Source organism: Syzygium oleosum, unplaced genomic scaffold (genome assembly GCF_021117445.2).
Source record: "Syzygium oleosum isolate NSW1041296 unplaced genomic scaffold, Sole_v2.1 Sole_v2.18, whole genome shotgun sequence".
Classification (NCBI taxonomy): domain Eukaryota; kingdom Viridiplantae; phylum Streptophyta; class Magnoliopsida; order Myrtales; family Myrtaceae; genus Syzygium; species Syzygium oleosum.
Genome location: NW_026607502.1, coordinates 6699928 through 6727876, shown reverse-complemented (window position 1 = coordinate 6727876; position 27949 = coordinate 6699928). Strand labels below are relative to the sequence as shown.

The following is a 27949-nucleotide window of genomic DNA, read 5'->3' as shown; positions in this document are numbered from 1 at the left end:
CCATGCTATGGGAGTTGCACAGGGGCACGATTGATCAAGCAGATTGCAGTCGAGTAGGACGACAACGGTATATTTACAGCACAACACCAATTCTTCCAGATAAACCAAGATGACATTCGTCTACCATTATCTTTCGGACTGTGAGTGAAGTGCCATCAATATGGCAGTGATGGCACCACCAGAGTGCCTCCCACATAAAATAGCGCTACCCTAAGTTCTTATTATATCCCATAAGTCCAATACTCTGTCATGGCTAACCCGAAAACTTAAAAGAGCCTGATATTCTTCAAACTATGTCGTTCGACGGAATGGCTTGATTTTTCCAGTAAAACAAGCCAATATCACCATTCACCACCTACAAGGAGTTCTCCGGAAACTCGACCACATATTTCTGTACTGCCGAGGGTTCCTATGTCAATGCAAGAGTGGCAGAAGGGAGAGTTTCTGCTCAGATGTGAAAAATAACACATAAGAAAGGAAATTCATGCAGATATACAACTTATCGAACTTATATAGTAATTTCACAGAGAGAAAATGAACCATGGAGAAGATACAACTACTACTTACAGCCCAAAAACCTTTCAGTACTCGTACCTCTTGAGATAGATTCCTCTGGCTACCGTTTACCCCTTTATCTTTCAGGTGGATGTACTTGCAAAGATCTCTCCCTGGCAAAGTTTCAAAACTTAATGTCAAGATCAAGAATTAGCTATCAAATAAAAAATTTGAAAGGATAAATCAATGATGTTAATGGTATATTAAGAAAGATCAATCTTATGAATCAAGGTCGAAGCGATTGAGAATCAAAATAACAACAACCTACCCAAAAGAATCACGTCTCCTGAGGCAAGAACATAGCTTCAGTTACCAGTTCAAAAAAACTGGATGCATCTAAATTTCAAGACATTGTCCTTATTTACAAAAATTATAGCAGCAAAGTAGGCCTGAAATCCATTAACATTTCAAGTGTTCAGCTCAGCTTGACTAGAATTGTCCAAACTAAAGGATGCAAGCACATTTTTTCCTACACGGTCCTGTTATTCACCTCTAAAAGAGCTACATTACCTCCCTTTTTTCCGCAATGTTCTCCTAGTAAGCAAAGCCTCATACACAGTGATTACATGTCTGTTATACACTTAGTCCTTTGATAAGAGAGCTTCCCTGAAGAAAATATTATGGAACAACAATGCTCCTCTCTCTTCAATATTAAAAATCTCACTTATAAATCCCAGTAGCATCAATTCAATGTAAAATCATTATAATGCAATCAATGTAAAATCTCACTACATGATAGTTGCCATTTCAACAGTTCAAAGATATTTTCCCAAGAGACCTGTAGCAGGTAATAATCAAAGTGCTAAGCAGTATCGGCTCCATGTATTATAAAAAAAAGAAAGAAAGCAGTATCAGCTCATATCACAACAGCATGACTATCTGAAGCAGGAAACATCTGAGACTGTACATTTAGTATGCCAAAAAAAGAGCCACACACAAAAAGGTTACAGGAACAGTAGGTCAATCTATCTGCTGAATATTATGAGGCAGCAGACTACATGATTAACAAAGTAAAGTCAAATAATTCAATTAGCAAAGAAGTAAGACCCATATCAAGTTTTACAGTGTGCATAAGCCAATTGAGGAAACTAAAAAAACAGAATCAGGAATCTAATATAGCACATTGTCCCATGCTTCTTGAGCAAGCTGTACTTGCAGGCATGAAGATAGAAAAAAAAGTTTTTCAAGTTCTTAAATAAAAAAATCCTCTGCACCAATCATCAGGTAGGGTTTAAATCAGAAGAAAAAGGAGATACAAAAAGAAAACATTTTTAAAGCAAGACCATCATTCAAGAAATTAACATTCTACAATTTTCAACGTACATCTGATTGTTTTACATATGACTATATGCATTCAAACACAAAGCTTTAAAGTGTTATTTACAATTTCCTGGCATAATGCTTTTTAGTTATGTGCACAAGCTTTAAAAATACTGAAGACATGTTTAAATCAGCGACATTCTTCAACAAAGACATTTTGGAACACAGCGGAAATCAAAAGAATCAAATGCAAAAGTAATGTCACGGACAGCAATTCACAAAGAACTAATCCACAAGGAAAGCTATGCATTTCAAATACACCCCACTATCTTTTATCTTGACTTTCATGTCAAGTCACTGCCTGCAAATCCTCAACATTATATCAGAAAAGAAAGAAAAAACTTGTCATATTAAAAGACAATGCCTTTTGAGAATTGGTAAACTAAAAAGGTTCTGCATGTGCAAAACCCAGGACTCCTATTTATGAATAAAAAGCTAAGAGTATAGTTTGATTCAACAGTTTCACTAAGAATCCAAAGGCAACATCCACTGGCGTTTTTAACAGTTTTGGACGCAAGAACCCACTAATATGATTCTATGCTGCAAAAGCTATTTGGCATTTCGATGGCACATTTCTATTGTCTATGATACTCACCATGCTGCATAAGGATTTCAACATATTGTTCTGGCTATCGGCTTTTCCATTATGAGGTTGCGATCTGTAGATTGGTTGTCTTATGTGGAACATTAAGTCACCTCTGCCTCTGCAACCAGTCATCTCCAAATTTGCACATTGATTTTGCTCAAAGTCAAACCCAAAGCTGTGACATCACATGGGTAAAATCATAATAGAAGTGAGACCTATGCACAATCTTGGTTACTAAAATTTACAAAGACTTCTGCACATCAGACGTCGTAGTTGCTGTCTACCACAGCTGATACAGCTGACATCCATGCTCGTAACCCCTGTTGAGCATCCTTCTTTGCCAACACTTCCAGTTTGCCAACAGCGTGCTTTGAAACTCCATATTTCATTAGAACGTGTCTAAGTGATCTAAATGTAGAATCATCAGGCTGAATTGCAGCTTCCATCATTTCCCTGAAGGTTCCAACCATGTCCTTAACCCTTCCATCTAGCACGTACAGTCCAAGCACATTGTTATAACTTAACTGATCTGTTAGGAGTCCTGATTCTCTCATCTGATTTGCAATTTGTAAGGCCTTATCTAATCTTCCTATTCTCTTGTACATGCATAACATCATTGCATATGTAAACTCATTGGCATCCCCCCTGTGCTTCATTCTGTCAAAGATCTGTTCGGCTTGTTCAACCATAGATCTCTCACTGTACAGATCAATCATACAATTCGACGAGAAAAAATCAGGACCTACCTCTGACAACTGAAGCATTCTGTATGTTTCTTCCGCTTCTCTCAATAAACCAACTTTGGTATAGAGTTTGATCAGGGAGTTGTATATTACATTATTTCCTGTCAAGCCAGATTCTTTCATAGCATTGACATAACCACGAGCTTCCTGAACACTTCCGGCATCAGCACAAGCGTTTATTAGGACACCATACACAACAACATCAGGTAGTATATTACACTGAATCATCTCCCTGTAAAGTCCCTCTGCCATTTCTAACTGCCCTACCTTCACAAAACTTGAGATCAAAGCACAATAGGGGATGCAATCCTGTACTAAACCCATATCCTGCATCTTCCTCAAATAGGGTAATCCTCTGTATGGAAAATCAGCAGCAGCTAAGATTTGTATAATGGAACTGTAGCTACATTTGTCGGGAGATATCCCCTGGCCTTCCATGCTATAAAAAATTTGACATGCTTTATCATAATTATTTGCTATCCCATAAGCTTTAATCATCACATTGTACTCAAGAACTGTCTGCCGCCTCTGCTCTTGGCAGCATAGGAAAACTCTCTCAGCTTCAGAAATATAACCACGCTCCCCATATGCATCGATATTGGCTGAATAACACTCGGAACTCATATTCCCTTCAAGATGGAATCGCCTGAACCATAACCGTGATTTTTCGAGCATCCTAGCTTCTATGTACATCCGAAGAAGTGCTGATTGTGTGTATTCATCAATCACCATATCCCTTTCATCCATTTCACATACAAGTTCTTCAGCTTCATGAACCATTTGCCTTATGGAATATGCATACAGAAGAGTGCGATAACTCACCAGGTCTGGTTTAAGGCAGGCGTCTTTCATCTTTCTAAAGTAACCTCCAGCCACTCTAACATTGTCGTGCTTAGTATAAATTGAAATCAGTATATTGTAAGTTCTTGTATCTGGTGCACAACCGAGCTCCTCCATCTTCTGCATCAGTGTATCTACTTCTTTTAACTGGCCATTGTTACCATTAATGTGGATCATTGTGTTAAAAGTAACTGTGGTAGGTGTTATCCCTTCTTTAAGCATCTGCAAGAATGTTGCAGATGCTTCTTGAAGTTGCCCAGCTTTACCATAAGTATCAATCAACGTGTTATATGTGTGAGAGCTTAAGCAAACATTCTCTTGAGAAGACAATGGAACTTTCCCTTCTCTCCTTGTCCTATCAACTCTCACCTTTAAAGATTCACCTAAAGACCATCTCCTGAAGAAGTCCTCAGCCTTGTGAAACTCTCCACCCTTCTTGTACATTTGGACGACAATCCCCATTGTCACCTCGTCAGGTTCAATCCCTTGCTTGCTCATTTTTCCAAGCCAAACAAGTGCCACTTCTCTCCGCCCACCTTTGCTGTAAACATCAATAAGCGTACCATATGTCGAGTTGATCGGGACGATCCCTTTCTCATTCATCTCATCCCACAAACGCTCCAAATGCCGCCACTGAAGTGCCTTCCCCAGAATCCTGAGGATGATGTTATAATGAATCACATTCAGTTCAAAACAACCCTTCTTCTTGAACCATCCAAATATCTCCATAGCTCTCTCCCATCGAGTTTGCTCCTTCAAAATTATGGTCCTCTCTTTATTGCTGAGCCGCTCTTCCCACGGCCCGAAAGCCTCATCCAAGTCCTCAATAGCATCTAGAGCTCGCAGAATCGCGGGTAAGCATCCACCATAAGCCGCCCATTTCGTCGAACACTTGGTCTGCACATTCCTCACCACAAAGCTCCCACCACCCGGACTACCTTCGACCCCGACCTCTCTTCCATTCACAGCTCCATCATCACTCCCGCCATTCCTCCTCCGTACCCATTTCGCATTCTTCCTCAAACCCTGCTTCTCCGCTCCGAATTCACCAAGAACCGGACTTCCCCCGTCGCGTTTCTGCTCCCAAACCCAGCCGAAGCTCTTCGTCGCCGTGGGTTTTCCGGGAACCCTGCACTCCCTTTGCCGCTCGACCGGTTTCGCCTTGCCCTGAGGGGCGGCGACCGAGATCGTCACGTCCGGAGGCGTCGTCGGAGCACCGAGGACGTGGAAGCATTTGGCGTCGAGCTTCGCAAGCATGTTTTCCCAGTACCAAGGCAGAACCAAATTCCGACCGAAAAGTTTATTGAAGAGAGTTATCGCTCGTAGATTTTTATTTTCAGGTGGGACCGCGGGAGAATTAGAAATTTACATTTGGGCCCCCTCAAGTTTTAAGATATTACCAATTTGCCGCTTGAAAATCGAATTTGTCGCGGTGTGCTCCTCCGATCTCCGGTTATTAGATAAACAGGTGAGCTCTTCCCTCCTCGACATGCTACCTCAAGTTAGGGAGGCTTAACTCATGATGATGATGGGGGGCACGACGCCACGAAACGAATGCGATATGAAATCGGATGTTTCGAGGTTATGTTAGTCATGATCTTGTCATGCATAATCGTGGATGCCCGTTTGATACGATTGATAAATGGGCCTGGCTCGGGATCGATTAATGTGACCCGAGAACCGACCCGTCCAACCCATTTAAAATAGTTATATTTTTCTACATTTCCCTATTAATGATTGTTATACAGGTGGACATTGACACGAGTCCTTTTATATTTTTATAAGGTACTAAAAAACTATAAAGACTTTGTCAATATTAATTAGAATGAAAAGTGAACTTTTCCATGTATTAAAGAAAAAAGACAAGTTCACGATGTGACTGGATTATTTCCTAAAATAATTTGGTCGGGTTTAAATATTCACATTCAACTTATGCACGCAGCAATTTCGTGAAGAAAGCCATGAAAGTCAATTCCATTTTTTCTCAAAATTGCTATTCTGGGAGTCGGGTCATGCTCGAATTGGATTCATTGTTAAAGTAAGAGGGTATTCCAAAAGACATATATCTTTATATTCCCCTGTCCACCTTGCCTGGAAGGTCTTCCTTTCTTCATTAGCGAGTTCACTACATGCAATTGGTAACATCAATGATAGGGGTAGGAGCTCCTATGCATGAGATTAGGGGTGATCGGTTCTCGGTCCGGTTCGATTCCGAGTGGAACCGGGAACAGGACCGGGAGAACCGGTTCCCAATTTTGGGAACCGTGGACCGCTCACTTAGGATTTAGTTTTTTTTTTGTCAAATACTTAGGGTTTAGTTCACATTTTACTAATTTTTATCAATGAATTTATATCAATGAAGTTCACTTAGAGTTTAGTTCACATTTTACTAATTTTTATCAAAGAATTTATATCAATAAAGTTCACTTAGGATTTAGTTTACATTTTATTAATTTTTTGAAGAAAAAATATGTCGGTCCGGTCCGGTCCGGTTCCCCTTGGGCAACCGGAACTGCATCGCTGACACCGGTTCCACTTTTAGGAACCGGGAACCGGACCGGCACCCCTTAGAACCGCCCAAATAGTGTCGGTCCGGTCCGGTCCGGGCGGTTCCCGGTTCTGGTGGTTCCGTTTGCACACCCCTACATGAGATTGAGCCAAACCAAAGCGTAAACCCATCGATCATGCAAAAAGTAATTTTCACCTTATAGATGCAACTTCCGCTAGATGCCAACCGCTGCCGTCACAGCTAAAGCCTCGGCCACCATCGGAAGCAGCAGCAATGGGCGATGATGTATGAGCAGCACGTATCTATGTATGAAAATCAACCGAATTGAAATTTCAAGTAACCTTATCGATATTATTTTACATAGCAAAGACGACCTCTTTTTTTTTATCTCAATTATTTTTCCATCCAAAATTACTTATTTTACAAATATTGAATCCATGTGCAAATACGTAAGTTAATAATAGTTCTTTACAATCACTCATATGCTTTGATATTAAAATTTGAATCCTTTCTATCTAACAACAACATTCCTAGATCTTAGGTCTTGAAATATTCCTATCTTTCCACATATTACCATATGTTTTCTTCGTAAAATGAGTGTTTTTATCAATAATTTTTTCTGATCATTTAATAATTCAATTATTTAGTAGTAAAACAAATTTGGTTAATCTTTCAAATGTCAATTCTTTGTATACATGCTTTTAATCGGTTTTTCAGTAGTAAGAGTGTCTATCAAACTAAGTAAAACGTGAGATGTCGACAAGTTCTTCAATAAAGGCTTTCATTAGTTCTCTGAATACAACTCTCATTCCTTCTTGTCATGAAAGTAGCGCACAAACTAATGGATCTTGAAAATTAAGTCTAGCGTGAGAAGAAGAAATTATCAGAGAAATCGGCAAAGAACAACAAAGACACCAGAAATTTACATGGTTCGTTTCGAGTGTTAATATCTACTTTACCGGAAGAGCCAGCCGCCAAAAAATTCACTATGAATCTGGAGAATATAGAGTTCATAATTGCTCAATCTCTTGAGTTTTTCCCAACCCTAAATTGCACCCAAGACAAACTTACAAGTGTCATCTCCTAATCTTTCACAAAGTACTCACTAACAAAATTCACAAGAGAAAGTCCCATCTCTCATCTTGTTTTGCTTTAGTGTGATAACCTAGCAAGGGTGTGCAAAGGAGCCGAAAACCATCAGGAACTAGACTTGACGGGCTCGGAACCGGCAGTTCCCATGGAGACCGGTCCGGTTTTCAGTTCCAATTTATTGGAACCAATGAGTACCGGTCTAGTTCCTGGTTCCAAGCATGGAACTACCCACTCGCAGACAGGTATGTGTGTGTGTGTGTGTGTGTGTATATTTAAAAAAATGGGAGCATTCATCTTAAAATCATGGTATCATTTCATGTCAAATGATAAGCAAGAAATTGAACCAAATGTTCAAATGGGAGCATTCATCCTAAAATCATAATATCATTTCGTGTTTGATAGCAAGACCCTCATGTAAATTTCTTTATTATTCTTACATTTTCCCTTGCAAAGAAGTACTCACATAGAATCTAGGTTCGCCATAATATTAATTGATGAATGCAATTTTGTAGGAATTGGGGATCAATTCTATAGACCCACTCGGGAACCGGAACCGGATCGGACCTGCGGTTTGGTTCCCGGGTAGATCCATAAAACTAATAGGTAGTTCTCGATTTTAATTTTTCGGAATCGGTCTTTGGTGGGCGATTTCCGATTTCAGGTTGGGAATCGAACCGCCCACTCGAACTATGCTCACCCCTACCTAGTAGAATTCCATCTCTTATATACACAATATTGTATATAAAGTAGGAAACTCATATAAGGAAACCTTATCAACTAGAAAGCCCACTCAAACTAAAAAAAATATTTGTATGGGCTTTTCTTCACCGGCTCGACCCTTTTTAAGGAAACAGGGAGGAACTTACACCTGGACGATGCCATCTATAAATATATATCTCAGTCACAAAGGATACATCAGGCAGCCAACGGATATAGTCTGACTAAATGTTTTTTCTTTCTTCCATTAATTAAGTCAACCTCTTCGGAATTTTAGACAGATGTTTCTTTTGCAACAAACTAACACATATTCTATGTCGAATAGCGATGCCTTAACCCCCGGTCCGCTCATCCAACCGGCGCCGTCTTAAAGCCGACGCACCATTCCGGATCGCTATCCGAGAAAGCTGGGGATGTTTTATAATGAATCTCGCACGAAAGTGATCCATGTCGTCTTTGTTGATTTATAGTACGAGCTTTCAGCAGATAACTATGTCCGGAATTGAAACTCGAAACATATGTTTGTGACTCCTCCTTGTTCCTTTAAAACACGACAAGAATCGTTCTCCTCTCCCATCTCTTCGGTACTTAGCCAACGGTACGTGAGGCTTATAAATAGGGAAGTTGAGTATCATTTTGCTTCACATCCGACTCCTGCAAAGTGCTAACTTAAGCAGAGTTTTTCATCATCTTCCTATAAAAAGGAAGTTCTAGATATGGCGAGGAACACTCTCCTTTGTTGCATCCTCGCCGTCGCATGCACCCTTGCGGTGGCCTCTGATCCCGCGCCGTTGCAAGATTTCTGTGTTGCAGATCCCAATAGCCAAGGTTAGCACCATCTCTACCATATTCTCGTTCTACATCTGCTTAATTTTTGTACGTTTGATTTACGAAAACTGGTTTATTAAGGAATCTGGCCAGGTTGAACAGGGTATTTTAAACTTATAACAAGAGAAAAAGTTAACTATTAAAAGAAGTGTGAATCATGTTCAAGCACGGATGTCTGAACTAATGGTATGAATAATTGTTAAATAGTTCTAGTTATCTTCTGGACATGTTTACTGACGTTTTCTTATATTTATTCTTATTTTTTTGTTTGTGAGCAGTACTGGTTAATGGTGTTGCTTGCTTGGACCCCAAGCTTGTGACCGCCGACAATTTCTCTTTGTCCGGGCTCGACATGCCAGGCAATGTGTTGAACCCGCAAGGCTCGGCGATTATGCCGGCCACAGTTGGACAGATACCCGGGCTCAACACTCTCGGCATCTCCTTGGTAAGGATTGACTATGCCCCATGGGGTGTCGTCTCACTGCACACACACCCCCGAGCCTCCGAGATTTTGGTGGTCATTGAAGGGACGCTGCTCGTCGGCTTCGTCACATCGAACCCCAACAACAAGCTGATCACCAAGGTTCTCGAGAAGGGTGACGTGTTCGTGTTCCCCGAGGGACTCATTCACTTCCAACAGAATGTGGGCTACGGGAACGCCTTCTCGTTCTCCAGCCTCAGCAGCCAGAACCCGGGTGTGGTTCTGGTTCCAGATACCGTCTTCGGGTCGACTCCGCTCATCGCCACTGATGTTCTCGCCAAGGCTTTCCAGGTGGATAAGGCCATAGTTGAGCAGATCGAAGCGAAATTCTAGTGAATGATTTATGTTCTTGTGTTTAGTTTGCTTGGAGAAGATGTGACAAAAATTGTTGGCTTTTATATATATATTGTGTGTCTCTGGTTAATTAAGAAGATATACTTGTATGTTTTTCAGTGTCCGCATCAATTCATATTATTGGTTCGAGTGGCTTGTCTTAGTTCGTTTTCTAAGGTTCTGATGCTGTGCCCATAGTGTAGAATGTCTGCTTAAACATGGGACACTTGAATATATGAAGAGGCATGTTAGGGATGCTAGGACTTCTTCCTAAGATTAGTGTAATATGTTATTTGTCGCGGTATAATGATCAAAGATTCATGCACAAAGTCGTTCACAGCTATTATACTTGGGAAGTGCGAACTTAGCCGGAGCTTTTCACCTGAAATTGACCTACACCATGAAAATCGGGTTAAGGCGTTAGGATATCCGGATCGGTCCTTCGACTCTCAAGTTAGTGTTTGTGTGTGTGTGTGTGAGAAAGAGAGTTTTGAGAGAATTAATTAAGCAGATGAAAAATGACTAGCCATTTACCCGTGTGCTTGAACCACAATTTAAAGGCTATTGCTTTAACGGGCTATAGGGTAATGCTTGACAAGTGGGGATCTTTGGGTGACAAATGGATGAGATGGCTCAATAAGTGGCGTTCGGACCGACCTCAAGGACCAATGTATGTCCAGTGTTTCAGATAGTGGTCCCACCATTCTCTCTTTGAATGTGGTGATCCTAATGTGTCTTGTCAAGTGCTATCTACAGCTCGAACCCTGAAATCATGTTCTGATGGATCTTCTCGTCGGGTCGTGAACTTGAACCATCACCTTAGGGGAAGACATGTCAAGAGTCCATTGGTTAGTTAAAACTGTCTCAATCACTTCCCTCCCACTTTTAGTATTGTTGTGGTAGCCCAATAGGTCGAGAGTAAATGGTTTCTACTTATTTTCCCTTTTCGTTCGGGGGATTCATGCAAAACACAAAGGAAGCCAAGATGTCATATTGGTTCCAATGGGTCTTCCCGTCGGGTCGTGAACTTGAACCGTCGTCACCTTAGGGGAAGACATGCCAGGAGTCCATTGGTTAGTTAAAACCATTTCAATCACTTTCCCCCCCACTTTTAGTCTTGTTGTGGTAGCCCTACAGGTCAAGAATAAATGGTTTCTACTTATTTTCCCTTTTCGTTCTGGGGATTCATGCAAAACACAAAGGAAACCAAGATGTCAAATTGGTTTCGAAATAGGGTGAAAATAAAAGGAAGTGCTTTGAATGGAGTAGTAGCTACAACGGGAGCTGTATATGCAACAGCAATCCATGGCGACCCCATGAATTATACCTATGTTTTCCAAATACCTTTGATGAAGGAGCTCTAAAATACATATGCATATAGTATACCACCTTATTACCTTATTTCCTTAATGAGGTAGCTAATCGCATCAACTTTTATTTCTACTCCGAGATTTTTTATATTAGGTGTGCAGTGGTAAGTTATATCAACATTTGCTCTTAATCGTCGATGGTGGTGTAATTAACAACCATCGTGACCCTTGATTTCTGCATTAACCGTGACTGTTCTTTTGAGTGGGATTTCTTGGGCTAATTTCGGAGCGCCCATTTTTCAAATAGCCTGATCTGTACAGTCCATTTCTGATGTATTCAAGGCCTGTGTTCTCTTACTCTTCCTTCATCACCATTCATCTTTCCAACTCATCTTTTCCAAAGGTCTACGAATAATTCCTCTCAAAACCAAATTCGCATTTTTCCTCTTCTTCAAAGCTACTTCTACTACGGTCAAATGGCTGGGTTAAGCTCTCAGCCCAACATTGTGGTTCCTACAACTACAAGTCAGTCTTCTTCTCTTCGAGCTTAGGCCCATGGAGCTGCCTTTGTTTCTTCGTCTCGATCTAAATTCGCTGCACTGCTCACGACCGCCAACCCAGAAGTCCCCAGGACCTCTGGAGCGATGGGAAGCGAGGACCCTTCGCGCTTAGATTTAGCGTAGATGGTTACTCTAGTTTACTCACTTACGATGACTTGGCTGACATTAGGGAAATATACCAAATTCTAGGGAATTACACCCTTCTTCGCCCAAGCTTTCGGGAGTACCGTCTAAACCTGGGTGTATAGGCATCTACGAAGAGCATTTAAGATGCTTTTGGTATCATTTATGTTATCGGGAACAGTTTTTTTTAGAAATGATTTTTTCTATTTCTATTCCCTGGACGAATTTCTAAGCAGAATAATGTGTTTGATAACAATACAAAATTTCTATTCTTAGAATAGAAAATAATAGAAAAGTGTTTGGTACGACCCTAATTTTTTTTGTGACATGGAATTTTTTTATAGTCTTTTAATAATTTTATGGGATTTTTCAAATTGTTAAAATTTTTAAAATATTTTAAAATAACAGAAAAATGTTTGGTACGACCCTAATTTTTTTGTGACATGGAATTTTTAAATAGTTTTTAAATAATTTTATGGGATTTTTCTATTTTTTTTTTTTTCCTCCCTTTTTCTTCCTCCTCTAGTTGATTGCCGGGCTCGGCGATGGCACGACCGCGAGATATGGGTCGATGAGGCTTGACCTAGTGAGCTGGCGCTACCATAGCCAAGGGACTCGCAGCCAGCGAGGTCGAGCATTGCGCCTCGCCTACCTAGTGGCTGGGATTGCCGAGACCGATGACCTACTAGAGGAGGAAGAAGAAGGGAGGAAAAAAAGAAAATGACTTGTTTCAGAAATTGTTCCCGGGAGCAAAGAAGTAGGTTTTTTTTTTACTTTTTATTTTTGTTCCAAATCTATTCACTAGCCACTTTTCCATCTCAGGGAATAGAAAAATTAGCTGACGTTACCAAGCAGATTTCTATTCTTTTTCCTTGTTCCGGAAAACAAAAAATAGAAAATAGAGAAACATGATAATTACCATTCTAGTTGCTGGACAAAGATTTCCCATTCCTTCACATCTAGGTGGCGCCCACTGCGCCATTGGCCTCCCGCCCCGACAACTTACTTAACGCCATCAGGTACAAAGTAGGATCCATTCTTGCCTTCCGCGGGGCTGAGAAAGTTTGTTCCCGGGTGTTCTTTCGAACACCTATATCTTGAAGGAATTACCGCTTCAATCCCGTAGGCCAAATTAAATGGAGTTTCGCCTGTCGCGTACTTTGAGGTCGTCTGATAGTGATGCAGCCCAGCTTCAAGATCAACTCATTCAGCCAAGAAGATCGGCTTCGACAGAGTTTCCGTGTGTGCTAGTCATTCTCCCGATCCTATTATTCGAGTAGCCGACTTTTGGGCTAGGTCAGATAGGCCCATATATAAGATGCTCGGAAGCTCGTCAGCCCAGGCCCAGCTTCCTTGAGAATAGTTAATCCTCTTTTTGATCGCATCTAAAATGATCTTGCTGACAGCTTCTGTCTACCAGCTAGTCCGTAGATGGCAACCGACAAGTATTCATCATAAATCTATAATTCCTTGAAAAACTTTCTGAAGTTCGGGTTGTGGAACTGCTTCCTATCATCTGTGGTCAAGACAGTTGGGACATCGAACTGACAAACAGTAAGCTGCCATACGAAGCTATGTAGTCTCTTCTCAATTATAGTAGCTAGCGCTTCATCCACTGCTACTATTACAAACCTTCTGGCCCAAAGGCAAATGTGAAAGGTCCCAGTGTCTCGATTCTCCACCGGTAAAAGGACCAGGGAGAAGGGTATTGGAACCAGGTCACTGGGTCACGGGCACTAGAGGACATTGTCAAATTAGAAGTTTTTCTATTTCCTACGAAAGGGTTGAGAATGAATAGGAGTTAATTTGGTGAATTCCATTCCCACAACTAATGAAAGCTTTTGTCGAACGATTTTGTAGGCATCTCGCATTTTATTAAGTTTGATCGACACCCTTACTATTGAAAAACTGATTGAAAGGATGACATCAGGGTAGTACCCATGATGAACCTTTTATAAATACCCGATTTGTCCAAAAACTAATTATCGCATTAGGACCACGAAAAACCACAAATAATACACATGCTACAAATTTACCTCAAATTAATTTTTTAATCACAAAAAACTCCAAACTGGTACACTTGTGATAAATTTACCCCAAACTAATTTTTTGATCACCAAAAGCCCCAAACTAGTACACTTGTGACAAATTTACCCTTCGTTAAATTAGATTTATACCATGAAAAATCATAAATTGGTAAATCTGTGACAAACAGAGGGATAAAACCCTAAATTGATATATCCGTTAACTGTCACGTGTTATCCAACTCAGTAATTTGACGGTAAAATTTACGGAGGGGAAATTTATCTCAGGTATATTAGTTTGGAGTTTTTGATGGTCAAAAAAATTAATTTGTGGTAAATTTGTCACGTGTGTACTAGTTTGGGGATTTTTGTAATATTAACCCTATCGTATTTTAAGATATCACATCCTTTAATCATAGTGGTTCAATCTTGATAATACCATGAGACTTGTGATTTTCTCGGTCAAATGGACTTTTGTGAAAACTGAGAGAAAAGTACATCGGAAGTGTTGAAATCTTTTGTACGGAAAATAATCGAGTCTTAAATATTAGAATGATACAATTAATTCCTAAATCTTTTTTCAAAAAGTGCAATTGATGCAATTTTTTTTTGGTCGAATAATTGATGCAATTAATTCCTAAACCTTTTTCAAAAAGTGCAATTGAGTCATTCTAGTGACCATTATTGAAAACTGTCTCCACCTCAATTGAAAGTTATCCACGTGGCAGCCTAAATTGCATATTTCCCTATCGGTTCGACTTAATTACACTTTTCAAAAATTTAAAATTAGATTTCACCAATTCAAATGTTTGGGTTTTACTTTGCATTTTGTGGACTGCATGCGTGAGGGCGAGTAGCTCATAGAGTAATGCGGCAGGGCTATTATTGCCGTCCTCGTCTGTTCGAAGCCAGCCGCATACACACGAAATTTCCTCGGCGGCCACCCAGACTCCAGGGATATATCTCCTTTACAAAGGTTGTTTTTTTGTTCTTTCTTTCTATCAATTAAGTCACCCTCCTCGGAATTTTGGACAGATGTCTCTTCCACAACAAACTAACATACAATTTATGTCGAATGGCGATACCTCAAAACCCGCTCCACACATCTAACCTACTCCGTCTTCAAACTACACTAACTTAATAATTCCGTTCATGTTCCGAAGCACCCTTGAAAGAATCCTTATTCAAGAAAGCCGGAGATGTTTCATACTGAATTTACAGTACAAGCTTTCACCAGATAACTGTCCGAAATTGGAACTCGAAACATATGTTTTTGACTGGGTCTTGTTCCTTTAAAACACGGACGGCTAAAGACAAGACTTGTTCCCTCCTTCCATCTCTTCTGTTCTTCGCCAAGCGTACGTGAGGCTTATAAATAGGGAAGCCGAGTATCATTTTGCTTCACATCCAACTCCTGAAAAGTGCTAACTTAAGCAGAGTTTTTCATCATCTTCCTGGTTCCATTCGCTTGTATAGCAGTACAAAAAGGAAGTTTAGAATATGACTAAGAACATTCTCCTTTGTTGCATCCTTGCCGTCGCATGCGCCGTCGCGGTGGCCTCTGATCCCGCGCCCTTGCAAGATTTCTGTGTTGCAGATCTCAATAGCCAAGGTTAACACCATCTCTACCATATTGTCGTTCTGTATCTGCTTATTTTTGTACTATTGATTTACGAAAACTGGTTTATAAAGAAATCCGGCAAACTTTAACCGTGTATTTTTAACTTATAACGAAAGAAAACGTAAGCATTTAAAGAAATCATGAGTCATGTTCAAGCACGGAAGTATGAACTAATGCTATGAATCATTGTAGTTATCTTCTAGACATGTTTGCTGACGTCTTCTCATTTTTTCTTTTTTGTTCGTGAGCAGTACTGGTAAATGGTTTTGCTTGCTTGGACCCCAAGCTTGTGACCGCCGACAATTTCTCTTTGTCCGGGCTCGACATGCCAGGCAATGTGTCGAACCCGCAAGGCTCGGCGATTACCCCGGCCACGGTCGGACAGATACCCGGGCTCAACACTCTGGGCATCTCCTTGGTAAGGATTGACTATGCCCCATGGGGTGTCGTCTCACCGCACACACACCCCCGAGCCTCCGAGATTTTGGTGGTCATTGAAGGGACGCTGCTCGTCGGCTTCGTCACGTCGAACCCCGACAACAAGCTGATCACCAAGGTTCTCCAGAAGGGTGACGTGTTCGTGTTCCCCGAGGGACTCATTCACTTCCAACAGAATGTGGGCTATGGGAACGCCTTCTCCTTCTCCGGCCTCAGCAGCCAGAACCCGGGTGTGGTTCTGGTTCCAGATACCGTCTTCGGGTCGACTCCGCAAATTGCCACTGATGTTCTCGCCAAGGCTTTCCAGGTGGATAAGGCCATAGTTGACCAGATTGAAGCGAAATTCTAGGGAATGATTCATGTTCTTGTGTTTAGTTTGCTCGGAGACAATGTGACAGAAATTGTTGGGTTATTATTTATATGGTGTGTAAGATAAAAACATAGACCTGTATCAAATCATATGTTTTTCAGTGTCCGTATTAATGCATATCATTTGTTTAAGAAGTTTGTCTCAGTTGGTTTTCTGTGATTCTGATCCTGTGCCCATTGTGAAGAACGTCTAGATAGACATGTTACTCATGAACATATTAAGAGGCATGATAGGAATGCCAAAACTACCTACTACGATTAGTGTAATATGCTATTTGTCGAATATAATGATCAAACACCCATGCGCAGAGTCATTGATAGCTGTTAATACTCAAAGTAGGAATTGTGAGCTGGCTGGAGCTTTCCCTTTAAATCGACCTACACCGTGAAAATGGGGTCAAGGCGTCCGATTTTTGTACCCAGATCAGCCCTCCGGCGCTCAAGTTGGTGTTTATATGTGTGAGAGAGAGAATAAGGAGACGAAAAATGGCCAGCCTCTTGCCTATGTGCATGAACCATAATTTATAGCATTGAGAATATATCTCAAGTTTAAACCCGTGAAGAAAACTTGATCCAAATAGAAATTCTAAATCCAAATAGGACTTATGGTTTAAAATCCAAACAAGCAAGAAGTTATTCAAATACTTTTCACATTGGAGTTCAATTCCTATTTTGAGTTGGTTTTCTAGTTTGAGTCGGCAAATCATATAAAAACATATAAAAATAAAATGCTACTCGGTTATTATATACTAGAGCAAACAAGATGAGTCTTGAGGTTTTATCTCTGTGAGTTTCGGGAAACAATTTTTTTCTGTTATAGATTGTGTTATTGTAGGTTTGCTTTGGGTGTAATCTTGGACTAGGAAACACTCAATTGAATATAATTGTGTAAGTCTCCAGATTCATAGTGGAGTTTGCAATTGGCTCTCTCCGTGGATTAGGTACCAGCACTCATATTGAACTACGTAAATCTATGGTGTTCTTAATGTTCCTTGTTTGATTTCTCTAATAATTTCTTCTTTTTGCATTAGATTTGAATTGTAAGAGCCAAGGTTAATGTTTCTAGAGTTAATTTGGAGCTTTTGCTTATTTGACTAATATGTGGAAACGTTGTAACTTGCAATTATGTCCGAAACAAGAGTTGAGATTGAGAAAAGGGAGAATCAACTTTGGGTTGTGGGGAATTAAGATGCTTGTCCTATTTTTTTATTTTTGGTCGAAATGCCTATATTATTAACAACCCAAGATTTGGTGAAGGTGATGGATGGCAATGATAAATTACTAGAAATGATGAAAGAGGCTGATAAGACAGAGTTGATGGATAAGACAAAAAAACATAATCCTGTTGAATATATTGGATAAGGTGTTGATGGAAGTGGCCAAAGCAAAGGATGTGACAGTGTTGTGGGAAAAATTTGAGTTACCATATATGATGAAAGTTTTGAATAATCGCTTGTATATAAGGATAGTGTAATTTGGGGTGATTGAAGATACACCTACTAGAGCCTATTTAGATGAACTTAACAAACTCATGATGGACTTTAAGAATCTCAATGAGGCATTGCCTGATGAGAAACAAAGCATAATGTTGTTGGCGTCTCTACATGTTTCTTTTAAACATTCTACTAATCACTTCTATAAGGGCACACTACGATTACCCTGGAAGAGGTAAAGTCCACCTTATTTTCTATAAAGTGGCAAAGGAAGTTATGAGAAGATAACTTAGTGCAGGATATGGTGCAAAGTTTGGTTAACCAAGGTAGAGATGAACACAAAGGGTCTAGAGGTTGCAAATGGAAGAGTCGTTCTAAATTGAGGTCCAATGGGCAATTCTAAAGTTGTTACTACAACAGATAATAATTACAATGATGCCAATGTTATGTTAGCAAACAACAAAAGTTCATCAGATGATGATTGGATGTTAGAGATTGGATGTTTGACTCTAAATGTTCTTATCATGAGACTTCTCATAGGCTCTGGTTTACTACCTATCAATGTATGGAGAGTGGTCAGTTACTTATGGAAATAGTGCTGCTTGTGAAGTAGCAGGGATCAAAACAGTTCAATTAAGATCTCGCTATGGAAAGGTGAGATTGTCGATGGATCGTCTCACTAAGTGCTCTTAACGTGTTCGAATGTCGGATCCCTACTAAATATGGAGTTTTAAAGATCTGTCAAGATGTGCTTATTGTGATGGTGCATTAGAGCCGGGGATAAAGAAATACACATTCTTAGAATATGCACAGGGGTGAAGGGATATAGAAAGTGATGCACTAAAGAAGATTTACCTTGGTTTATATCTAGTAGAAATGTTACCTTTGATGAATCTGCTCTATCTCAGAAGAGGAGTGAATAATCAATTGTAGTGAAAGATTTGGACGATATAAAGAATCATTTGGGGCTTCAAGGAGAGACTAGAAATGCTCAAAGTGTAGTACATAAGTGTTTGCAAAATCGCTACGTATCATAGCAATTGTCAGTTATTCAATGGTCATGATTGATGAAACTTCAATGTGATCAATGGAGGTAGATGAGATGGAGCAAATCAAAATAAGAAATTTGGGTGTAGTAGAGACAGCTTTGGTATGGAGATGCAAAAGAGCGAAGATTGTTGGAACTTTGCGAATGACTTAGAGGAGCTACGTTAAGAAAGCGTTAAGGCGCTTCAACATGTAGTTTAGAAATTTTGTAAGTAACCCACTTGTTGCGTATCACAAATTGTCTAGATTGTCATTGTGATACTGAATTGAGGTGGAGCACTTGTCCATGCTTCACATACTTGTACTCTTGGTTATTTGAGTTATGTCGTGGATAATACTAAGCTTAACCTATAGTGTGCAGTCAAGAGAATGTTTACGATTAATTTAGCTTTTCATTGTGCTATTGTGAAGTGGATCCTCCTAGTTTTGTTAGGGATGACAGATGTTAGGGCATGTTTCGGAGAATGCAGGTCGAGAAGTGTGACTTAACTAGGTTTTTTAACCAGGTCACGTAGGGAACTGAAGGATGGTCGAAATCTGAGCAACTATGCCTTTGCTTCTATTAGTTGTGCAGTGAGTTGGAAGACGTTGTTGAGAGACACGATGATTTCACCGACGACTGAGGCTGAAAACATGATGACATCTTACGGAGCTGAAGAGGCGGTGTTGTCCAATGACTTAGTTAATGATGTTGGTGTAGGACATATGGTTGATGTGGTGTTTAGTGGAAGCCAGAGATATTACTGGAGAATCTAGTTCATTGGTGATTGATATTTTTGCATAAAAAATAGCATGTTAGGAGAGGATTTGACTGTAAAGAAGTTCACTATGGCAAAAAAACTTGCGGGCATGTAGACCGAGTTCATTCCTCTGGTAAGTCTAAGCTAAGCATGGGCTAGATAGATGTCTGTGATGGTTGAGCGCCCATCCAGGCATTCGAAGTGTAACATCCTCAATTTTAGTCCCTAGGAAATGGATATGGTTTAAGTTTGGTAGTTTTTCAATCATAGCCAATTTTACTCTTGTTCTGTAAAGCCTAGATTCGGATCCTTTGTATCCCTTTTGCTTTGTTACTTTTGTGGAAACTTTTGTGATCCGAATTTCCAAACACTTCCTTCTTAAAAGTTTCTCCAAACATCTTGAAGTTTCACATACTTTAATTTCAGAATTTTTGGACTTTATATGATTAATATGATAGCCTAATTTCGAACCGTGTAAAACTGCCCAGAATGGGTATTTCTATGACGTTTACATTTTCTCAATTTTATACAAACTTTTCTAGACCGAGTTTGAACAAGCTTCCTCAAAAAAGTTGTTAAGAACTTCTTCCTCTATAACATATATAAATTTGGGAATTTTTAGAGATGATTTGGATTATGGAAAGAGCTTAAATTGAGAAGCAAGAATCCTATCCCAGCGAATTATTTTTAGTCTGTATTTGAGCTATTAAAAGTTGTATTTACGGAAAGATTGAGGTTTCATGTTCTTCATGGAAAATGCTTGTTAAGGTCTTTTTTATGATGTATTCAAATTTGGGAATTTTCGGAGTTCATTTACTATGTTTTTAAGCTCGATTTCTAGAACAGTGCAAGAACTATCGGTTTTGCCAGATTTCGAAGATTCATCATTTTTTATCTGAGAACGTTGGCATTTCGACTTGATATATTCTAGTGATTTAATGTACACATCCTAAGATTTCAAATGAGATATGTTACACTTTTATTGGAGGTCACATGATGGGCGAAATGAGGCTTTACATGTGGAGGCAGAAGCTGAAATGTTTTCTTCTGAAAAGCTTCTATAATTGAGTCTTGAGGATGAAGACTATCATTCACGCCTAGCAAGATGGCTCACGGCCAAAGAGAGAGAGAAAGAGAGATCATCATAATTATTTAGGCCTTGAATGAATAGGGCATAATGACCCTAAGGTAGAAACTTGGAGGCCAAGTTGGAAATGAATGGCCTCAAATTAAAGGCTTGCACAAGAAGCTTAAATACGAAGCTTAGACTTTAAGGCCAATTGCAACTTGAGGATCAAGTAAAAGGATCTTAATTGCTCTTATAGGTCATCATGAACTCTAGATTGAAACTTAGAGCCCAAGCTTAGATTATGTGGCTAGAATTAAATCTTGTTCAAGAAGCCAAATTAATGGCTAAAACTTTCGAGGCCATTTTATTATGGTCTTTTGGCTCTTCTTCGTTAATAACCAAGATTTTCTAGATCACAGTCATGATGACACTTGACGTTAGGGGCTATTTCATTAATGTCATTTGGCTTTTCTTCATGATTAAGCTTGGGGAACAAGTTGGCTTGCCTATAAATAGGCTTAGTTCCCTCCCCCCCCTTGACACACCACTTTCTCGCCTCTCTCTCATCTCTCACCCTCAAGCCAAACACTTCTCTCTCTCGCCATTTGCCGCCGCCGACCGCCGTTGACGTTTTCTTGTGATTATAGATGATTATAGGTGAGTGAATTCCCTAACACTTGGATAGGGCGGTGTGTTACGTGGTTGGAACGCGGCATGTAAGTGGATTCCCTAATCTCGGGATAGGAAGTATGATGTGTTGTTGGCTTGAGTTCTCACCCGAACCTTTGTTGAGACTTGCGTGTTGTTGTTTGTCTCAATGTTGCACGCATCGCTTATTACCATGCTTGATGTTCTTATCCATGCTTGTTGATTTATAAGAGGATAGGACGTGATGTTACGAGTTTGGCTCGCATAGTGACCGTGTTTGTGATGCTCGATGTTTGCATGAATGCTTCTTGTTTTGCTTCATAATCCTAAGTCAAGGCAATTACGAGTCACGAAACGGGGTGTCGTATGGTCTCGTACTCATGTTGTGGCATCACGGGACGAGTTCGGCTTGGTGCGGGTTTACATTGGGATGTGTAGATCTAGGCCAAGTTCGGCTCCGAGCCGGCGCTCGGCATGGCGGACCGAACCACGAGCCCTCGACCGCAACCCACATGTTAGGCGAATGTTCTAGAGATCTTGATTACACAAGCAAGACACGCCTTTGGGCTTGATTGCATGGACTAATGAAATCAAGATCATAAACCGGCTTATGCGACCCATGATGTGTGATCACTAAATGAAAGAAGAAGACCGTCGTCACATAGTGTTGGCGGCGATGCCTTGGTAAACTAGCGCAGGGATGTCCTAGTTGAGCTAGGATGCCTAGGTTAAGCCCGGATGCCTCGGCAAACTAGTGTCGGGATGCCCTAGTTGAGCTAGGATGCCTTGGTTGAGCCCGAATGTCTCGGGTGAGCTAGCCCCAGGATGCCTCGGTTGAACCGGGATGCCTTGGTTGAGCCCGGATGCTAAGCATGAAGGTGGATGCCCTGGTTGAGCCAGGATGATGATAAATGAATCTTATATGTATGTCAGTATGTGTATTTATTGATAAGCTGCAGGATTCTGGAGGATGCTTCACGTATAAATTTTCTTGTATATTTTTATGTGACCGGATAAATGTGAGCTTCCATGTATACATAGCAAGGGCAAGGACAAAGTCTTTGCTATTGATTTGCCATTGACATAAGGCGGGGAAAATATTTGTATGTATTAGTACAATGGCGAGGCATCATCCTGCACGAGTATTAGTGAATTTACTCATTGAGTCTCCTCGACTCATTCCCTGTTGCTTTTCATTTTCGGGTCCGTAAGATGGAGGATGACATAGAGGAATTAGGATTAACCTCGGCCTTCGCTTGTGATATGATTTGTACGTCAGAGCGGCTCGTGGAAAAAAAGGACTTGTAAAATATGTTTAAGTAAAATGGCAATAATGTGTCTTGCCTGGTTTCCAAGAGTAAGATAAGGATGTTACATATTTATACAAGGTTTGCTCATGATGCTTGTCATAACCCCGTTATTTATTCTTATTGTGATTGTCCCAAATTAATTGCTTCCGCTTACGCTTAGTCAAAGATAATAACAAACGGGACGTCGCACAAATAACCCCGAGGTGGGGGCGTTACACGAAGAGTTGGAATGGATGATGGGCACAATGACTTGGTTTAAACGTCATGTCAAGGTGGAGATTGTTGTATGTATGTCTCGAGTTTAAGTCTATCAATGAAAGCTTCATCTTAAGTAAAAAGTTCCAAATTTGGATAGGTCTTATGGTTTGACATCCAAAACAAGTACGAAGCTATTAAAATACTTTGAATTTCTAGTTTGAGTAGGCTTCCTAGTTTGAGTTAGCAAGTCACATAAGAACATATAAAAATGAAATGTATAGGAGTAAACAACAGGAATGTTAGGGTTTTCTCTCGATAAGTTTTTCCCGAGTGAGCTCTCTATGAGAAAATGTAAGATAACACTTGTGCCTTGACTTTGGATGTAATCTAGGACTAGGAAACATTTAAGCCCTTGAACAATTGTATCCGTGTAATTCTATGGATTCATAGTGGATTTTTTTTTTGCGATTGGCTCTCCCTGTGAAATAGGTACTAACACTAGAACAAAGCAACATAAATCTGTAGTGTCCTTATCGTTCACTATTTGATTTTTCTAGTTGTTTTGTTCTTCTCACTCACGTTTGACTTAAATTGCAAAATACGTTAACTTTCGCGTTATTTCATAGCATAGAGGTTACCCATTTAGTGAGCTGTTGGGTAAAGCTTAACAAGTGGTGGTTTTCAAATGACAATTGGATGAGATGTTGGGTAAAGCATAGGCATCTGCGAAGAGCATTTAACTGCTGCACATAGATCACCCATACCTTCGAATCTAGGCGGCGCGCACTGCGCCATTGGCCTTCCGCCATGACAACTTAACCCTTAATGCCATCAAGTACATGGTAGGGTCCATTATCGCATTCCGCGAGGCTAAGAAATTATATTCTTGGGTGTGTTCTTGAACATCTATAGGCTGACTCAAGTAGCCGGCGAGAGAGGTTGGTGGCAATTCCTCGACCAAACACCAGCATGCTTCTTTCGTTTCTTGGTACCCTTCGTCCTACAATGTTTGGAGGAATAAATTATTTTACTTGGAAACTCCAAGCGGACAAAGGAATGTCCTGACAGAGTCGGTTGATCTAAATAAAGACCATTACAAGCATCAACTTCGTCAGCACGAGCTGACCCTTCCGCCTACCCCCCAACCTGCAGCTGGTGCTGACCACCAGGAATTCGGGTAGGCCACTCCCCTCAAGCCCTGATGTCAACCTCTGTGGCACTCCCACCATTCTCATCCCTGAAAAAGATGAAACTGCTGGAGCTGATGCTGTCAGTGGAGGAGATGGTGTTGCTGACCATGGGCCGACTGATGCTGGTGAAACCACCAGCACCGGAGGAGGGCAACGGTAGGAAAAGTAGACGAGGTGATGATTTCAAGATTTTCTTTTTGCCAGATCTTGTCAAACCTATCAATATAACAACAATCGAATATTTCAAAAATGTCGAACATCTGCCTCATTTTCACTAGCTGCTTCTTATCAGCCATACCTATCTCTTCCCCCACGAATAGAACTCCTAGGCTTCGTCATCCAGAGAAGGAGGCTATCTTCATGGAGTGTTCCCGGCAGCCAAAGGCAGTTGCCTTATGAAAGTACTAAGAAAGTTTGAAGGGATTTGTGCGGCCAAAGGCTGTCACAGCAAAACCATGTTCCCGGTGGCAAAAGGTTGTCGCCATAGGGGAACACTTAGACAGTCTGTAGGGACTTGTGTGGCCAAAGGTAATCACAGCAGACCGTGTCCCGGGCGGCCAAAGACTGTTGCCATAGGGAAACGCTTAGAAAGTTTGTGTGTAATGACAAAGAGCTAGATTCGAGACTGATGCACTGTTCTTTGTTCATTACGCAAGTCAACAGAAAGGCCAGTAATAAAGCCGTACAAAATTGCCTACATTCCAAGTGCGAAGATTCACGTGCCATTGTGCCGTGCGCGTCGCTAGTTTATATGGCCCGTTACTAATTACTTCTTTCGTAATCAGCAAGCCATGCCATTAGGAGCCAATTTTTTAAGCTCTGCAGATGATGTCGCGGCTTCAGACTTTCTGAGGACCAGGTTGCCCATGCTGAACTCCTGATGGCGCAAAGAACATTGTTGATACCTGACGAGTCGTGCTTTATGCTTCGCTGATCTTAGGCAGCATTGACTGCCTTTTTTCAACCAAACTGAGGTTCATTCTTAATATATCGTCATGTCTCCTCTCCAAAACTGTTCAACATAGCCAGACGAAGAACCTTTCATGATGAAATTACCGCTTCAGTCCCGCAGGCCAAATTAAACGGAGTTTCGCCTGTCATGTTCTTCGAGGTCGTCCGATAGGCACATAAGATGCTTGGCAGCTCGTTAACCCAGCTCTTTTGAGAATTGTTAATCCTCTTCTTGATCGCATCTACAATGATCTCGCTGACAGCTTCTGTCTACCCACTAGTCTGTGGATGGCAACCTACGAGTATTCATGACAAATCTTTAATTCCTTGAAGAACTTTCTGAACTTCGGGTTGTCGAACTGCTTCCTATCATCTGTGGTCAAGACAGTTGGAATGTTGAACAAACAAACGAAAAGCTGCCATACGAAGCTCTATGCTCTCTTCTCAACTATAGTAGCTAGCGCTTCAGCCTCTGCACAATTGGTGAAATAATCCACTGCAACTGTTACAAAACTTCTGCCCCAGAGGCAAATGTGGAAGGTCCCACAATCTCAACTCCCCACTGGCAAAAGGGCCAGGGAGAAGGGTATCGGAACCAGTTCACTGGGTGGCAGCCAACGAATTTTCGTGTGGTTGTGGCTGGCTTCGCATCAACGACCATATGCCTCGACATCTTTCATAATGTAATTAAGCCGTAAACCGATAGAGATATATGCAATTTAGGCCGCCATAAGAATAACTTCCGATTGACATGGGACAGTTTTCAATAATGGTCACAAAAAGGACTATATTGTACTTTCTAAAAAAGATTTAGGAATTTTTTTTTGGTCGATAAAAAAAAGATTTAGGAATTAATTGCATCATTCTAAATGTTTAAGACCTGATTGATTTTTGTACAAAAGATTTCAGCACTTCTGGTGTACCTTTCTCTTAGTTTCACAAAAGTCCATTTGATCCAAATTATCAGTGTCATAGTATTGTCAAGATTGAATTGCTGTAATTAAAGGATGTGATATCTTAAAATGCAATAATCAGATTTTGGGCAAATCAGATATCCATAAAAGGTTTTTCGCAGGTACTACCATATGACATCCTTTCAATCGGTTTTTCAATTGTAAGAGTGTCGATCAAATTTAGTAAAATTTGAGATGACTACAAAATCGTACAACAAAAACCTTCATTAGTTGTTGGAATGAAATGCATCAAATTAACACCTGATCATTCTCAACCCTTTCATAGGAAATAGAAAAACTTCTAGTTTGACAATGTCGCCTATGGATACTTCTCATTCACAAAGGGAACATCAGTCAAACAAAGGATATAATCTGAGTGATTGTTTTCTTTTTGGTTTCTATTAATTAAGTCAACCTCTTCGAAATTTTAGACAAATGTCTCTTCTACAACAAACTAACATATAAGTTATGTCGAATAGCGACGCCTCAAAAACCGCTCCACACAAATAACTCTTAAAACTACATTACTCCCAAGTTCATCTAATGCATTCTATATTTCATTATCTTAATTACATTCATTAACTTAATTATGTTCATATTCCGCGGCACCATTCATATATCGTTATTCAAGAAAGCCGGAGATGTTTCATACTGAAATCGCTAACTTAAGTAGAGTTTTTCATCATCTTCCTGGTTCCATTCGCTTGTATAGCAGTACAAAAAGGAAGTTCTAGATATGGCTAAGAACACTCTCCTTTGTTGCATCCTCGCCATCGCATGCACTTTCGTGGTGGCCTCTGATCCCGCGCCCTTGCAAGATTTCTGTGTTGCAGATTTCAATAGTCCAGGTTAGCACCATCTCTACCATATTCTCGTTCTGAATCTGCTTATCTTCATGCGATTGATTTACGAAAACTGGTTTATTAAGGAATCTGGAAAAATTTAACTGTGTATTATTAACTTATAGCAAAAGAAAAAGTAAGTATCATAAGAAGTGTGAGTCAATCTCAAGCACGGAAGTCTGAACTAATGCTATGAATATTGTCAAATAGTTCTAGTTTTCTTCTAGACATGTTTACTGACGACTTCTCATGTTTTTTTTTTTTTTGTGAGCAGTACTGGGTAATGGTGTTGCTTGCTTGGACCCCGAGCATGTGACTGCCGACAATTTCTCTTTGTCCGGGCTCGACGTGCCAGGCAATGTGTCAAACCCGCAAGGCTCGGCGATCACCCTGACCACAGTCGGACAGATACCCGGGCTCAACACTCTGGGCATCTCCTTGGTAAGGATTGACTATGCCCCATGGGGTGTCGTCTCACCCCATACAGACCCCCGAGCCACGGAGATTTTGTTGGTCATTGAAGGGACGCTGCTCATTGGCTTCGTCACGTCCAACCCCGACAACAAGCTGATCACCAAGGTTATCCAGAAGGGTGACGTTTTCGTGTTCCCCGAGGGACTCATTCATTTCCAACAGAACGTGGGCTACAGGAGCGCCTTCTCGTACTCTGGTCTCAGCAGCCAGAACCCGGGTGTGGTTCTGGTTCCAGATACGGTCTTCGGGTCGACTCCACACATTGCCACTGATGTTCTCGCCAAGGCTTTCCAGGTGGATAAGGCCATAGTTGGCCAGATTGAAGCGAAATTCTAGTGAACAATTTCGGTTCTTGTGTTTAGTTTGCGCGGAGAAAATGTGACAAATTGTTGGCTTGTGACTTATAATGTGTGTGTCTGGATAATTAAGAAGATATACTTGTATGCTTTTCAGTATTCGTATCAATGCTGATCGTTGGTTCGAGTGGTTTGTCTTAGTTGGTTTTCTGTCGTTCTGATGCTGTGCCCATAGTGTAGAGTTCTGGTTAAACATGGGACACTAGAATATATGAAGAGGCATGTTAGGGATGCTGGGACTTCCTCCTAAGATTAGGGTAATATGTTGTTTGTCATGGTATAATGATCA

The 27949-nt window shown here is 40.6% G+C and overlaps 4 protein-coding genes across 5 annotated transcripts; 3 read left to right on the top strand and 1 right to left on the bottom strand.

Moving 5' to 3' along the window:
- Positions 1 to 30: 30 nt before the first annotated feature.
- LOC115668872 (pentatricopeptide repeat-containing protein At3g23020) lies at positions 31 to 5328 on the bottom strand. Of its 2 annotated transcripts, XM_056319760.1 has the most exons (3): positions 2471 to 5328; positions 595 to 668; positions 31 to 444 (listed from the first exon to the last, which is right to left on the bottom strand). In XM_056319760.1, exon 1 carries the CDS (start codon positions 5299 to 5301, stop codon positions 2722 to 2724), a length of 2580 nt encoding a protein of 859 aa, XP_056175735.1. In that variant the 5' UTR covers positions 5302 to 5328; the 3' UTR covers positions 31 to 444; positions 595 to 668; positions 2471 to 2721. The 2 variants fall into 2 exon arrangements, with proteins under 2 accessions (XP_056175735.1, XP_056175734.1); XM_056319759.1 differs by having other exon boundaries at positions 31 to 668.
- A 3750-nt stretch (positions 5329 to 9078) lies between these two features.
- LOC115662968 (putative germin-like protein 2-1) lies at positions 9079 to 10004 on the top strand. The gene is made up of 2 exons (XM_056319495.1): positions 9079 to 9190; positions 9469 to 10004. Exons 1-2 carry the CDS (start codon positions 9079 to 9081, stop codon positions 10002 to 10004), a joined length of 648 nt encoding a protein of 215 aa, XP_056175470.1.
- Positions 10005 to 15521: 5517 nt separating this feature from the next.
- LOC115694531 (putative germin-like protein 2-1) lies at positions 15522 to 16429 on the top strand. Its single transcript, XM_030621632.2, has 2 exons — positions 15522 to 15633; positions 15894 to 16429. Exons 1-2 carry the CDS (start codon positions 15522 to 15524, stop codon positions 16427 to 16429), a joined length of 648 nt encoding a protein of 215 aa, XP_030477492.2.
- A 10295-nt stretch (positions 16430 to 26724) lies between these two features.
- On the top strand, positions 26725 to 27640 carry LOC115694532 (putative germin-like protein 2-1). The gene is made up of 2 exons (XM_030621633.2): positions 26725 to 26836; positions 27105 to 27640. The coding sequence occupies exons 1-2, from the start codon at positions 26725 to 26727 to the stop codon at positions 27638 to 27640; spliced, it is 648 nt and encodes a 215-aa protein (XP_030477493.2).
- Positions 27641 to 27949: the final 309 nt, after the last annotated feature.